Source organism: Palaemon carinicauda, chromosome 41 (genome assembly GCF_036898095.1).
Source record: "Palaemon carinicauda isolate YSFRI2023 chromosome 41, ASM3689809v2, whole genome shotgun sequence".
Taxonomy (NCBI): Eukaryota; Metazoa; Arthropoda; class Malacostraca; order Decapoda; family Palaemonidae; genus Palaemon; species Palaemon carinicauda.
This window is the reverse complement of record NC_090765.1, coordinates 45140290-45154537: the sequence shown is the minus strand read 5'-3', so window position 1 is coordinate 45154537 and position 14248 is coordinate 45140290. Positions and strand designations below refer to the sequence as shown.

General features: G+C 42.5%; 1 protein-coding gene across 6 annotated transcripts in view; it reads left to right on the top strand.

The window, feature by feature from the left end:
• Positions 1 to 3638: 3638 nt before the first annotated feature.
• Su(var)2-10 (E3 SUMO-protein ligase Su(var)2-10) overlaps positions 3639 to 14248 on the top strand; it is a 97090-nt gene continuing 86480 nt past the window's right edge. For 3 of the 6 annotated variants that reach the window (XM_068364606.1, XM_068364608.1, XM_068364603.1), the window contains exon 1: positions 3750 to 3906. In XM_068364606.1, the coding sequence (XP_068220707.1) occupies positions 3838 to 3906 (69 nt within the window). In that variant the 5' untranslated portion in view covers positions 3750 to 3837. The other 3 variants (XM_068364607.1, XM_068364605.1, XM_068364604.1) reach the window with 3 other exon arrangements.

Sequence of the window (14248 nt, the reverse complement as noted above, 5' to 3'; positions counted from 1 at the left end):
GTGGTCTACTATTATTTTTTTCATTCCTGATGTTGATATTAATCTCTGCTACCGTCGTCAGTTATTTCTTTATGGGTGTTGCATAAGATTTTCATGACTGACAATCCTATGCATTCATACCCCATAATTTACACCATGCACTAATTTTAGCAAGATCTCTATTAAGGAATTCAACAACCTTAGATCTACATTAAAGCAACGGAATTAAAAAACAAAGCATGTCTTGAAACCTTACAGAAATGTTACCAAAATGAGTTGGACGAAAAAGAAAAACCAATTACGTGGAAGAAGTAAAGAATAAAGCTGGTTGAAAAGAAAAGAAGGCCAATGGAAAAAGACCTAAGACCCATAGCTCTATTAAATATTTCCTATAAAATATCCATGATGATGGTGAAAGAGGAAATAGAAAATCACATAAGAACGAATGAGGAAGATAATGAATGTCAAGCAGGATTTACAGGTGGAGGCACGATAGAGGACAATATCTTTACATTACAGTATTGTGTAGAAGAGCTATAGAAACAAGAAACCCTTAACAGCAACTGCTATAGACTTTAGTAAAGCATTTGACTCTGTAAAAATGGAGGTATTGATAGAAAATTTAAAAGAATATAGAATTAACACCAAAATCATAAGGGCAATTGCAAATATATATCAAGGAGATACTACGTGCATTGACTTAGGGGAAGGTATAGAACAAGAAACGGAGGTTACGAGTGGAATAAACAGGGTTGCACAGGATCAACTTCACTTTTTAAACTAATTACATATATTGTCATGAAGGAAATAGAAGAGGAAGGAAACGGTTTCAGAAATCATTTAATAGTAATAATATCATTATTTTATGTAGATGATGCCTTAGTGATTGCAGAGGATATAGATAATGCAAAGCGTAACATTCAACTATTTGTAGAAACTGGTAAAAAAGTGTAGGTTAGAAATTAATAAAGAAAATAATAATATTATGATTTACAACATGAAAGAAACGCCAAATCAAATAGAGGGAATCAAAGTAGTAGAAAGTTTAGTATACTTAAGAATAAAGCTATACAGTAATAGGAATATATTCAAAACTCAAAAATGGGTAATGATAGAAAAAGCACAAAAACTAGCCAATTTAATATATTCAGTTATAGAGAAAATTTGCAATAAAGTAATAATAGGAAAAAAAGTTCTGGAAAAGTATTGCTTTACCATCTATTTTGTAAAGAACAAACATTACAAATCTAACAGAAACTAAAATAGAGAAACTACAAAGGATAGAGAATGGGGTTTACAGGAAGATTTGAGGGGCCACTAAAAATACAGCTAATACTACTCCAAGACGGGAGATAGGTGCATCTTCTATGAAAACAAGGGTGGTGGATGGGAAGCTGCAGTACTTAAATCGTACCCTGAATGGGAAGAGGGAAATACTGAAAACAATTATCCTGGACATTCAAGAAAAAGAAGGAAGATGGTGGGCAGAGCCAGCAAAGTACTTAAAGAAGTATAGACATAAGGCAGATAAGAAGACTGTACAAGACAAATAAAATCTGAAACCAGAAAGTTGGATAATGAAAAGTGGAAAGAAGAAATAGAAAGTAAAGTGAACTTAGGAATATATAGAATGTGGAAGACAAAAATTAAAAAAGAAGAAATTTATGACAATACATTTGCTTCAGGGATATTATTTAGAGCAAGAACTTATACGTTAAAACTAAATATTGTAAAAAGACAAAAGGGGGAGGGGCGGGGAATGTAAACTGCAATTTTTGTGAAAATGAGGAGGGAGATTTGATACATTTTTTGTTGTTTTGCCGGGAATATAGAAAAGAAAGGAATGAAATAATTGTGTTTCAACAACCATACGAGGAGGACCTTAAGAAAATAGTAGGCTTATTTTTATCTAGTGAAACAAATAGAGAAAAGAAAAAATAAGTATTAAACCTGATTTAGAGGAAAAGATAAAACAGTATAAGAAGATAATCTTTGGAGGCGCCGTTGCAAAGGCTATGCCTCACCCTGAACCTGTCATGAGTACATAGCATGGAAAATAATAGGGCAAGAACACCACCCTGAGTAACACCAGATGTCCAATTCCTATACTCAATACGATGCCCATCAACAACTCTTTGCAATCTATTGCTTAAAAATTCGCTAATGATTCTAAGAAAAGACCCAACCACTCTCAACTGTTTGAGTTTGAAAACAATGGCCTCGTGATTAACACGGTCAAGGCCAATCGTACGAACTACTTTGTCACAATCAAGGGATTTCTGTACAGCATTGGAGATTGTAAGATCATCAAATGCTCCAAGGCCTTTACGAAAGTCAAATTGCAAAATAGGGACCAAATGATTACCATCAGCATACCTAATCACACGTTTTGCCAAAAGACGTCTAGAACTTTAGATAGTATGGGAGATATAATGTGTGCGTGTGTGTGTATATATATATATATATATATATATATATATATATATATATATATATATATATATATATATATATATATATATATATATATATATGTGTGTGTGTGTGTGTGTGTATATATGTGTATATATACGTATCTATCTATCTATCTATCTATCTATCTATCTATCTATATATATATATATATATATATATATATATATATATATATATATATATATATATATATATATATAGTAGATTGGCCAGGGCACCAGCCACCCATTGAGATACTACTGCTAGAGAGTTATGGGGTGTTTTGACTGGCCAGACAGTACTACTGTACATTGGATCCTTCTCTCTGGTTACGGTTAATTTTCCCTTTGCCTACATACACACTGAATAATCTAGCTTATTCTTTACATATTCTCCTCTGTCCTCATGCACCTGACAACACAAATTAACAAACATTTCTTCTTCACTCAAGGGGTTAACTACTGTACTGTAATTGTTCAGTGGCCACTTTCCTCTTGGCAAGGGTAGAAGAGACTATTTAGCTTTGGTAAGAAGCTCTTCTAGGAGAAAGACACTCCAACATCAAACCATTGTTCTCTAGTCTTGGGCAGTGCCCTCTGTATCATGGTCTTTCACTGTCTTGGGTTAGAGTTCTCTTGCTTAAGGGTACCCTCGCGCACACTCTATCTTATATCTCTTCCTCTTGTTTTGTTAAAGTTTTTATAGTTTATAGAGGAGATATTTATTATAGTGCTATTCATCTTAAAATATTTTATTTACCTCTTTTCCTTTTCTCACTGGGCTATTTTCCCTCTTGGAGCCCCTGGGCTTATAACATCCTGCTTTTCCAACAAGGGTTGTAGCTTGCAAGTAATGATATATATATATATATATATATATATATATATATATATATATATATATATATATATATATATATATATATATATATATATATTGTTTGTCGTTTTTCGTTTAAGCTACTAAAAATCGCCACGTGAAGTCATAATGATGAAACCACTATTCATCATAATAATTGGAAACACATTGGTGCAGGGATAAGTAATATACTCAGTATACTGTATGGCTTGATTGTTAAAAATAAACAATTCTTATGACGTACCTTATCTTTTACATCAACAAGTTAATGGTAGTGAAACTCCTTTTGTAGGCAGCCGTTTTCTTTACGTGAATAAAAATTCTCTTACTCTTATCTCGGTAAGGAATTGATGGTGACGTCACTGGTAATTCCAAGGTTGGCGTGCCTTAGTTCATCGTCGTTTATTGCAAGTAACCATGGCACTTCTTCGAAACTGCATGTAGCAAGTATTTTACAGAGGAACTTTATCTTTACGAACATATCCTCTTTTTAGTGAAAAGTGAAAAAAATCTTCCGACGGTTGTTACATAGATGAGAAACGCTACATGTGGATTCTCTTTCGGTTTGTTATTGCTATCCAAACAAACATGGCAGAGGTGGAGGACCAGCTTCGGGTAGAGTGCTCTAATTTTCAGTATTTATGTGTTATTTTCGTCAATAGTACGATTTATAGTTTCGCTTTCCGGAAGAATTGGTGTTTTTCTTGCTGTTAGGAAGTTTGATAAGATATAGCAGTGTACCTGTGGACTGTAGGCATTAGAAACTGCCTTGTGAAGAATGATTGTTTCGTTGTTTAAACAATATTTTTAGTTACATAATTAATAACTACAAAACCATATGCCTCTCGGGGTTTGCTTAAGCCGATTCCATGTGGGATGTATAGTTTGTAGTTTTGAAATTTAGGGATTAACAGGAAGTTTGGTAGGGTTTCAGTTGAGTTAAGGTATCGTAGTCAAACCTTTCCTTATGGAGCCGATGAAATGTCCTATATGCCGTGTGTCAAATTATAGAATGGTGCAATAAACGGTTTGTTGAAAATAAGACTTGTTCTCTAAGAATTTATTGGGGTTTTGAACGTTTCTTATATTGATTCTGGGTGAAAATCCATAGTTATTGAGTTATGGAGGGTTGCCTACCATAACTGGAAAGCTATGGCTAGTTATCGTCATTAATTATGTTCCTTTACCTTGAAATATAGGGTAAATTTGTATTTTATTACAGGGTGTGATTTCAAATATAGTGTACTTGTGTAATTGTGTCGATAGTTGAATGAACTCTAAAAACCGTGTTTCCGTCAGAGATCGTCAGAAAAACAGTTGTAATGAAAATAAGTTACTGTAATCAACACTGCGTAACATCATTGAAACACTGTCAAAACACTGGAGCTTTTGTTCGCCAGAACTTCTGGACGCATAGAAATCGAGTTTTACATCCCATTTTCTATAGTTTCGTTCGTAGCAGTGTGTATCGTATCACAAATACTTACTTTCTTAATTTAGCTAATGATTTGTTTTTCCCTGATGGGAGCCTTTGTAGTTTGTTGGGACACGCCTGGTACCGCCAGAAAAGCGATTAAAAATGTCCCTAATTGGGTCATTTTCAAGGGAATGATCTCAGAATGAAATAGAATTAAATTCACTAATTTTGTAAATGCTTGTCCCAACAAACTACATTCTGAGACAGGGTCGCGATCGCCTGAAAATATAGTAAACATCGTCACCTATCAAATTTTTCACGGGAAATTTAATGGAATGAAATAATGAATAAACTAAATTTGTAAATGCTTGTTCCAACAATCTACATGCTAGGACCACTCAGCGCGTGAATGTCGGAAACGTGTGAGAAAAGTGGATAACAACTAACCCAAACTTCTCCCCCTAACCTGACCTACCAGCCATGTCCTTACCTTCCTAAGGACCTACCGGGGGGCTAGCGTCCCTCTGCGACCCCCCAGACACTGTCGCTATCATACAAACACCACAAACCCACCTAACCCAACCTAGTAGTTCCCAGGTCACAACCCCTAGCCGGGGCAAACCCCCAGACCCCCTTCGTAAGTCTCTCTCCTACACAAAAAATGCTATGTGCAGCACTCTAAATTACATCTTAACCACATTGTAATAATAAAAAAGTTACTCAGGATTACCTTAATATTCGTAGTCGCTGAAGTCTAAATCCTCGGGTTCTTGTGCCTTCACAGGGACCCCTAAAATCACCTAAAAGCCCTTCTCGAAATAAAAAATGGAAAAATTTTGGGGTAACTTGTGTAATGTCCCCTAGGTCTAAAAACCTTATTGTCTTCAAAGCATCAATGATCTATATGAGTAATAAACTCAACACCATCGCTCAAAGAGAAACTATGTGGAACACGTCTGTCCATTATGGCGTTTAGCGTTGGAAAGGGTTGACCTCGTGCAGGTCAATCTTGGGCCGGGGGTGGGTGTTCAAAATTTGGAAATCACGTGGCCAACAAAAGTAGGCGTACAAGCGCATAGAAATGAAGGGTTAGTTCTGGTGGTTTGTTTGACACTGGCTTTATCTGCCGAAACATCTTAACTAGATGTCGGCTAACCTAACCTTTGGTTGTATATATAACAAATTAGTGTTTGATGTAATTTCAGGTCATGTCCCAACGAACTACAATCTTAACAAGGGGTTAAGAATGTAGATTGTTGCGATTAGCGAAAACATAAGTCCGAACATCAATAAATGTTCAAGCTTGTGCCATCAGCTGATAGGCGAATGGAGCGCCGGCCAACGGGTGTTATTATAGTCAGGGAGGAAACAATGCTTGGGGGAAATTTTATGATCGAGTAACTTTGCCGTGGCTTCAGCGAACGACGCATTATAACGACCATTCCCCTACGTAACAATTCTTGATAAATATCATAGCAGTATCAAATGTCACTATAAATGACGTGTCCCAACTAAATACAAACTTAACAGAGGAGTAAAAATGTACAGTATATTGATGGGACAGCATTAAATTGTAAAAACGAACGATTCTTAGCCTGGGACGACACGGGCTCTATCGGGAAAATTTGGAAACTAAGCAGGAGCTACCCGTGACTTGCGTTTGGACTGGGCTGAACTTGGAAAATATTGCCGTGGTAAAGGTAAATTATTATTTAAAATAAAATAACTTCATATTATGGTATGTCGGTTCATAGTAAAGAACATCTTCCCCATAAGAAAAAACGATTTGGCTAGTAATAAGAGATATCGCCCTACCCCTACGAACTACATTCACCCCCCCCCCCCCCCCCGACGTAAGCACGCTTTGCCCGCGATTAAATATCTTGCTGCTCCTATGTTCTGGCTAGCAGATTGTGTTTCACGGCGCGTTTGCCCGGTGGGCTAGTATTTTGTCGATAGTTATCAAATATACAAACTTAAATGGGGTGAATTGTAGCTTCGCGCTCCAGCATCTGTTCGAACATGGACTTGGGGTTCCATTTCCAATGATCAGACTGAAAATATCAAACACACGTTTCTACCCTAACCTCTTATTATTAACATGATCAAATAAATGAGAACAGACTATGTTGCATATTTCAATATTACAAATAAGTAATAAAGAGATTTAAAACATTAAACGGTCGTGTTATTCTGTTTGAACAAATAACTTATGGTTGAAGTACCACATAACAGTGTTTTTTTCTGAACTACCAGGCTATGTGATGTAATAAAAGGAGCAAAACTTATATATATATATATATATATATATATATATATATATATATATATATATATATATATAATATATATATATATATAATATATATATATATATATATATATATATATATATATATATATATATATATATATACTAAAATCTATAACTTCTTTAATAGAGGTTTCTGCCAGTAGTACATGGTATTCAAAATAGTGTAATTGCAAAGATTTATTCAATTATTGTGTCCTAATTAATATTGAACCATTCTATAATTAAACCCTACGATACATTATTTTTCCAGTTGGGTCTACAAACCATATATTATTTGCCCAACTTTTATCAAGTAGATTTGTATGTCTCCTCAATATTGTTTGTGCAGTCCAGGCTGTTGTCTTCCCAGCTCCCAGGTTATAGTGTAATACAAAAGGCATATGTGCATGAATAATGTTTTGTCGAGTTCAAAAACTATAGTATGTGATCAGTGACAGTCCTTGGAACGAGTGCTACCATTCACTTTACGACAAACTAACTCAAAACTATCCTATGCATAACAATACAAACTTTAGCATAGGCGATTACAAGTGTCTTCATAGGCCAAGGCTAATATTATAGGCCTAGTCTTAGCTTGAGAAGAGTACTTGATATCAGTGGGGGATGAATCTTCGTTTCATAGTTGATGTTGAGGGAAAGACTGGTTCCTGCAGTTTCTTTAGTCATCTTTGTTCTTAACCCTTTTACCCCCAGGCTATTTGGAAATTTCCAACCCTTAACCCCCAAGGGTTATTTTTTATTCAAGCACATTTTGCAGTATATATTTTTCAAATTGCTCTAACAGCCTTAATTTTTGTCATAGAGAGGTCAGGTTGGTCTCATTCTCTTGGAAAATGCCTGAATTTTCTCAAAAAAATTATAAAAGAAAATAAAAAAAAATTGTAAATAGCATTTTTTTGCAGGGACGTACCGGTACGTCCATGGGGGTAAAGGGATGTGTTTTGTGAAACGTACCAGTACGTCCTTTGGGGGTAAAAGGGTTAAACAGCAGGGGTATACTTTGTAATTTAGTCCTAATGAATTCCCTCCAAAAGGAGTATTTATACTCCTGGTGACTTTGTATAATGATGGACCGGGCCTCCTGCTTGCTCTCGTTATCGTACTCGTCTTGAATAGTGCGATTTGAGCTGACACAACTACTCCCTGGTTTATCTTTACACACGAACAAGCACTCCATCGTTGACACAACTTCCCCATTGTTTACACTTATGCACATTTGAGTCATATACAATCTCAACTTCTGAAGTATTTCCGTCACAATCGTTTGCTTTTAGAACACTCGCTGGTACCTGGGATTGTACCGGAATCTCAGCGGTACATCTCATATAAAGGTATCCACATTTAACTTGAGTTGCTGTGGCCTTATATTACGAGGGGCCTGTGGCCTCCTTAGGGTGACAAAGTAGTTTGTGGGCAAGGGAAAAACCTCTGTAAAACTTGAAAATAATATAAAAAAAAATGGTAAATATTTACTATATCACAATATTCATAATGAAGAAAATAAGAACTGTTCATGTTGTATTTATCGGTACTTGGAACTGGTCTGATGTAGGCGAGATAATTGAGGGAAGCTCATACTTTCAGATTATAGGTTTTTAAAATTCTGGAAGTTAGGACTGAAAGCCAAATTTTAGTAGGGAAACAAACACAAAGGCACATCTTTAACCTAAGGTCTCCCACCTAACCTAACTTAGGAGGCTCTCTGCGACCCCCCTTCGACCGTTGTATCCTTAGTTTACCGTGTTTGCTTCCCAACTGGCTTCTCTCCTGAAACTTTTTTGTGGCATATTTCCTAGTTTAACCTATCCATAAAACTTGAAAAACTTTTATTTCCAATTATTACCAGCATCAAAACTTAAAAATATATGTAACCACACCAGTATCACTTTTTATTTCTTCCTAAAAAGAGAGTGGCCACTTTTTCTAGATTCTTTTAATGCAAACATGTTATTTTATACAAATCCAAGAAGAATTGTGATGAATTTGGGGGAGGAGCTTATATTAAAAGAGTGGGGCTTCTTTATGAACTGTGGAGGTAGGAGATTTACCAAGAGAAGTCCCATGACAGAGTAAAGGGTTATGATTGGAGGCTACATATATGGAAAATCAAACTTTGGACAAGAGAACCACCTGTCGGGAATTTTGTGAACTCTTCTCAGGGTCGTCCTCTGTCGTGGCGACCAAAACAAGAACATATTCTTAACTGCCAAACTGTCGTTTATTTGGGCTATGTTCAATTATGCTGGTAAAAATCAGTTTACTACACTACTTTGTGTTGAAGTAATCAAAAACCTTCAAAAACTGGCAAAATTTGAAATCTTGCTAGAGATCAGTTAAACCTTGTGGTATAATTGTAGTATAGTACAATATCCTTATTGAAGTAAATAAGTCTTCTTGGTGCATATATAGGTACTTTGAACGAATTTGCTGAAGATATTTGGTGGAAATTTGCATTTTTTGAAATTATGGAAGATATGACATAAACTATATTTTCAAAGGAAATCAAACAAGGTTACAACTTAGTCCAAGGTTCTCCTCTTACCTAACCGAGGACATGTATCCTTACTTACTACCTTTAGATGTCTCCTAAGCTACCCTAAGATAAGTTGCAACAATATCTGTACTTCACTCCTGTCATCCCTTCAAAAACTTTGTTTGTTCCAACACAGAGTACTTACCTCGAACTACTTTCTTAAGAGTATCTGGGATCTCCTCCCATCCGACCAGAGTTTTGTGTAGTTTACCCTATTCCCGTTTTCTATGAGTGGTAACCTCAGGCGGAGTGATACGCGCCCTGAGGCTAACCCCGGGTCAGAGAGCATGCTTGCTCAGGTCTCGACCTCCAGTAAGTTCTCTGGTTGCGTCGCGATAACATCTCGACGTTCTCCTTATCCCAGTGCGACCCTTTGTGTCTCACGCGGTCCCCACATGGTACCTTTGTGCTTTAGCTTATTCTTTCCCTCTACGTTCCTGTGTCTCGTGGTGTGTTCCTAGTGTCTCTTCAGATGACCCCATGTGGGGTAAAACTGTTCCTACCTCTTCTCCCGCCTCTTGGGCGTGCTTTTCAGGTGCTTCTGCAGCCGAGGGTGCCGCTGAGAGAGCAGACTCCCTCGCGTGGGTACCCCCGAAGACGCCCTTCAGGTCCCCGTTGAGGATGGAAGAAGACTTTGGAACCTGGTCCCCCAACGAAGAACACCCGCTCTCCCCTCCAGCGCCTTCAGCTACACTTCCAGACGTCTTCTTACAGCCTCCGCCTTCCATCGAGCGTCGAGTGGCCCCCCCCAACGATGCGTCGCGAGTCGGGACCGCCGGCGAGGCCCTACAGATCTTCGGCCGAAGTCCTTTCTTGCTCCTGGGAGGACGAGGCCTGGAGGAATATCCATAGACGTCGCGAGAGGTCCCTCAGGAGACACTCCCGTTCTCGCTCCCGCGAGAGGTCCCACCTCGTGGGTAGACGGTCCCGATCCCCCAGAAGAAAATATAGGAGAAGTGGCTCCCTGGGGGAAGGCTGGGTGGTGATCCCACGCAGCAAGCTCATCGAGCTGTCGGCAGTGCAGGGCTCCTCAAGTTGGCACCCTAGGACTCGTTCGCCGGAGAGATACACATCCTACAGCAGATACGACCGACGGAGGGAGTCGTCGCTTCAGGTCCCAGCGGACAGGCATAAGCCCGCAAGGGTTCCGGCTTCATCCGCCCAGCGGAGAGAGTCGCCCCCTCGGTCTGGCAGCCTCGTCACGACCCCCAAGTTATCCTATAGTCGGCAGGATTGTGAGAAGCGACTCCCCTCGTCGAGTAGACCCTCAGATGCCGGGACCTCCGCGAGGAAGGATAGACCTAAGACAGAGGCCCCCGTCTCGACGACGGTGCCTGCCCTACGTCCAGAGCCACAGCAGTTGGAGCGGATCAAGTCGCCTCCTTCCCCCCGTACGGAGGCCTCCGTCAGAGGGACCCCGTCTCAAGCAGTTGGGCGTCCTACGGAGGAGCTGGACGACCATGCAGAGGGTTCGGCAGCGGAGGTGTCAGCCTACAGGAGGGTGATAGGGCTCATCAGGAGACACCATAGGTTGGAGGAGCCCGAGCCGCCTTCCGAGGAGTTCTGGCAATCGAGTCTCAGCAGGCTAGTGGATGCCCCCTTCCAGCAGAGACCCTCTCTAGCTCTCCCGCTAGCCAGGGACGTTAGGCTAGCTAGGGCCCACGTGAATAAAATCGTGGCCAGCCATGCGGAAGCCCCCAAGACCCAGAGTTCCTCCAAGCTGCTTCAAGGCCTGAAGTTGCAGAGCAAGTTCTACCTGCTGGAAGGTCATCGTGCAGGTGCTTGTACGGTGGTGCCGGCAGTTGCCGTTTTAGGCCAAGGAGCAGCGGAAGAAAGGGCCTCTGCAGCATCAGTCTGTTTCTCTCCGTCAGAAGCGACCATGATGGAGGAGATAGCTAAGGACCTCGTAAACATGTCTTCTTGGCTGGACTGGTGGGCTTCCACGCTAGTAGGCGTCCATTCCTCCTATGACCTTACTATCCCAGAGAACCAGGCCTTACTGAAGGAGTTGATTAGCTCTGGAGGTAAGGCCCTGAAGTTCTTGTCATACCAGTCCCTCGCACAGGCCGCCAACTGGGTTCTGCGGAGGAGAAAGACAGTCCTCAAGCTCACCAGGCGCCTCCCCGACAGGGAAGCGAGGTCCTTGAGGAGTCTGCCCCTGTGGGACGATTCAATTTTCCCCCTGAAGGCGGCAGAGGAAACAATTGAACGGGTCAGGAAACTGAAGGAGACGGAAGATTCCAGACCCCCTCCAGTGAGAAGACCCACCCACAGAAGACCCACCTCCGATGTTCCCGCCCTCCTCGGGCTTTGCCTAGCCAGCCCATGAGAGACGTCGCTACTACGGCCTGGTCGCAGTCACCGCAGCCCTCCAGTAGGGGAACAGCCCCGGCTCAGTCTTTGTTTAGGCCTGCCTACGCAGCGGCCAGAAGAGGGCTCTCAGGCCGCGCCTCTAGAAGAAGATAGGGAGAGAGGCCCCCTACTCCTGCCAAAGTCTCAGGTGGGGGGATACCTCAGACATTCTTGGCAAGCTTGGAAGGACCACGGGGCGGATCCGTTGACCGTAGCAGTCTTGAAAGTGGGGTACAGGTTACCCTTCTTAGCAGACCCCCCACCCCCTAATGCCAGATCATCAGGCAGACTGGTTGGCTCCCAAAGACCTCTTGAGAAGGGCAGCCCTGCAAGAGGAGGTCTCAGCGATGTTGACAAAAGGGGTGGTAGAGCCAGTCAAGGATCCATGCCCGGGGTTCTACAGCAGGCTGTTCCTGGTGGAGAAAGCCACAGTGGGTTGGAGACCAGTCATAGACCTCTCAGCCCTCAACAGGTTTGTGTACAAGACTGACTTCAAGATGGACACCCCGAAGTCGGTCCTAGCGTCCTTGGGGGAAGGGGACTTCATGATGTCCATAGACCTCAAGGACGCATACTTCCAGATTCCGGTTCACCCCTCCAGCAGGAAATACCTAAGGGTGAAATGGGGTTCCCAGACGTTGCAGTTCAAGACCCTCTGCTTCGGGTTGTCAACGGCACTTCAGGTCTTCACGAGTGTCTTCACAACGGTCTCGGCCTGGGCACATGAACAGGGTATCCGCCTGATTCGGTACCTGGGTGACTGGTTGTTACTTTCAGCCTCAGGGGAAGTACTGAGGGAGCAAGGGGCGAAGCTGCTGCGGTTCTGCAACGTCCTGGGTATCATCATCAACCTGGAGAAGTCCCAGTTGATACCCTCCACCAGGATGACCTACCTCGGAATGGTCCTAGACTCCCGCTTGGCGAGAGCCTTCCCTTCCGGGGAGAGACTAGGCAACTTAGACCAGATCCTCTGTCCCTTCCTGTCGGGCCAGCCCAGGAGAGCGAAGGACTGGCAGAGACTGATAGGCCACCTTGTGGCATTGGAGAAACTGGTCCCCCAGGGGAGACTCAAACTCAGGGGTGTCCAGTGGAATCTGTAAGAGCTCTGGAACCAGAGAGACTCCCCCCACAAAATGATTCCAGTTTTCCTGGAGACTAAAGGAACCCTGGAGTGGTGGCGCCTCAGATCGAACACCCTCAAGGGGATGCCCTTCGCAGCCGACCGTCCGGAGATGCTCCTGTTCACAGACGCATCCAAGGAGGGGTGGGGTGCCCATCTCCCCGGAAGATCAGCAAGAGGAAGTTGGACGGACGAGGAGGAAACCCAACACATAAACGTTCTAGAAATGAGGGCAGTGCGAAGGGCATGCCTGGAGTTCACCCATCTTCTCCGGGGGAACACAGTAGCACTAATGTGCGACAACGCCACGGTGGTGGCCTACATAAAGAAGCAGGGAGGACTAAAATCGAAGGAGTTGTGCGTCCTCACTTTGGAACTTCTGGAATGGGCCGAAGGGGAGCAGATCAGAATTTCAGCAAGGTTCATTCCAGGAAAGAGGAACGTCCTGGCCGACGGCCTCAGCAGGATGGGACAAATAGTAGGGTCCGAGTGGTCTCTACACCCGGAAGTGGCCAAAGCCATCATTCAGAAATGGGGATCGCCAGTGATGGATCTCTTCGCAACGAGGCTGAACGCACAGCTCCCCGTGTTTTGTTCTTGTGCCAGACCCGGAAGTGGCATTCGAGGACGCCTTCCAACACCCTTGGGACAACCTCGACGTTTACACCTTCCCTCCCTTCGGGATGCTCAGACAGGTCCTCAACAGAATACGGAGGACGAACGACCTGAGGATAACTTTGGTAGCGCCCTGGTGGCCGGAGAGAGAATGGTTTGTGGATCTAAAGGACCTGGCGCGCCTTTCACCTTGGCCCCTTCCGGACAGACCAGAGCTTCTCCGGCAGCCCCAATTTCAAATGTTCCACGAGAACCCTCGGTCCCTCCGTCTTCACGTGTGGAGGTTATCGAGCGTCTCCTGAGGAAGGAAGGCTATTCGTCGGGAACGGCAGTGAGGATGTCAGGCTATATGAGACGATCATTGGCATCGGTCTACCAAGCAAAGTGGGCCATTTTTACTAAATGGTGCATCTCTAAGAACATCAAACCACTGAGGGTCTCTATCCCAGAGATAGCGGACTTCCTGGTCTATCTCAGGGACGTGGTTACCATGTCCATCCCGGCCATCAAAGGGGTCCGGGCTGCGCTGTGCCAAGTCTTCCTCCTGAAGGGCATCGACCTGGGTGCCTCTAGTCACATCTCGATGCTCATCAAAAGCTTCGAGCA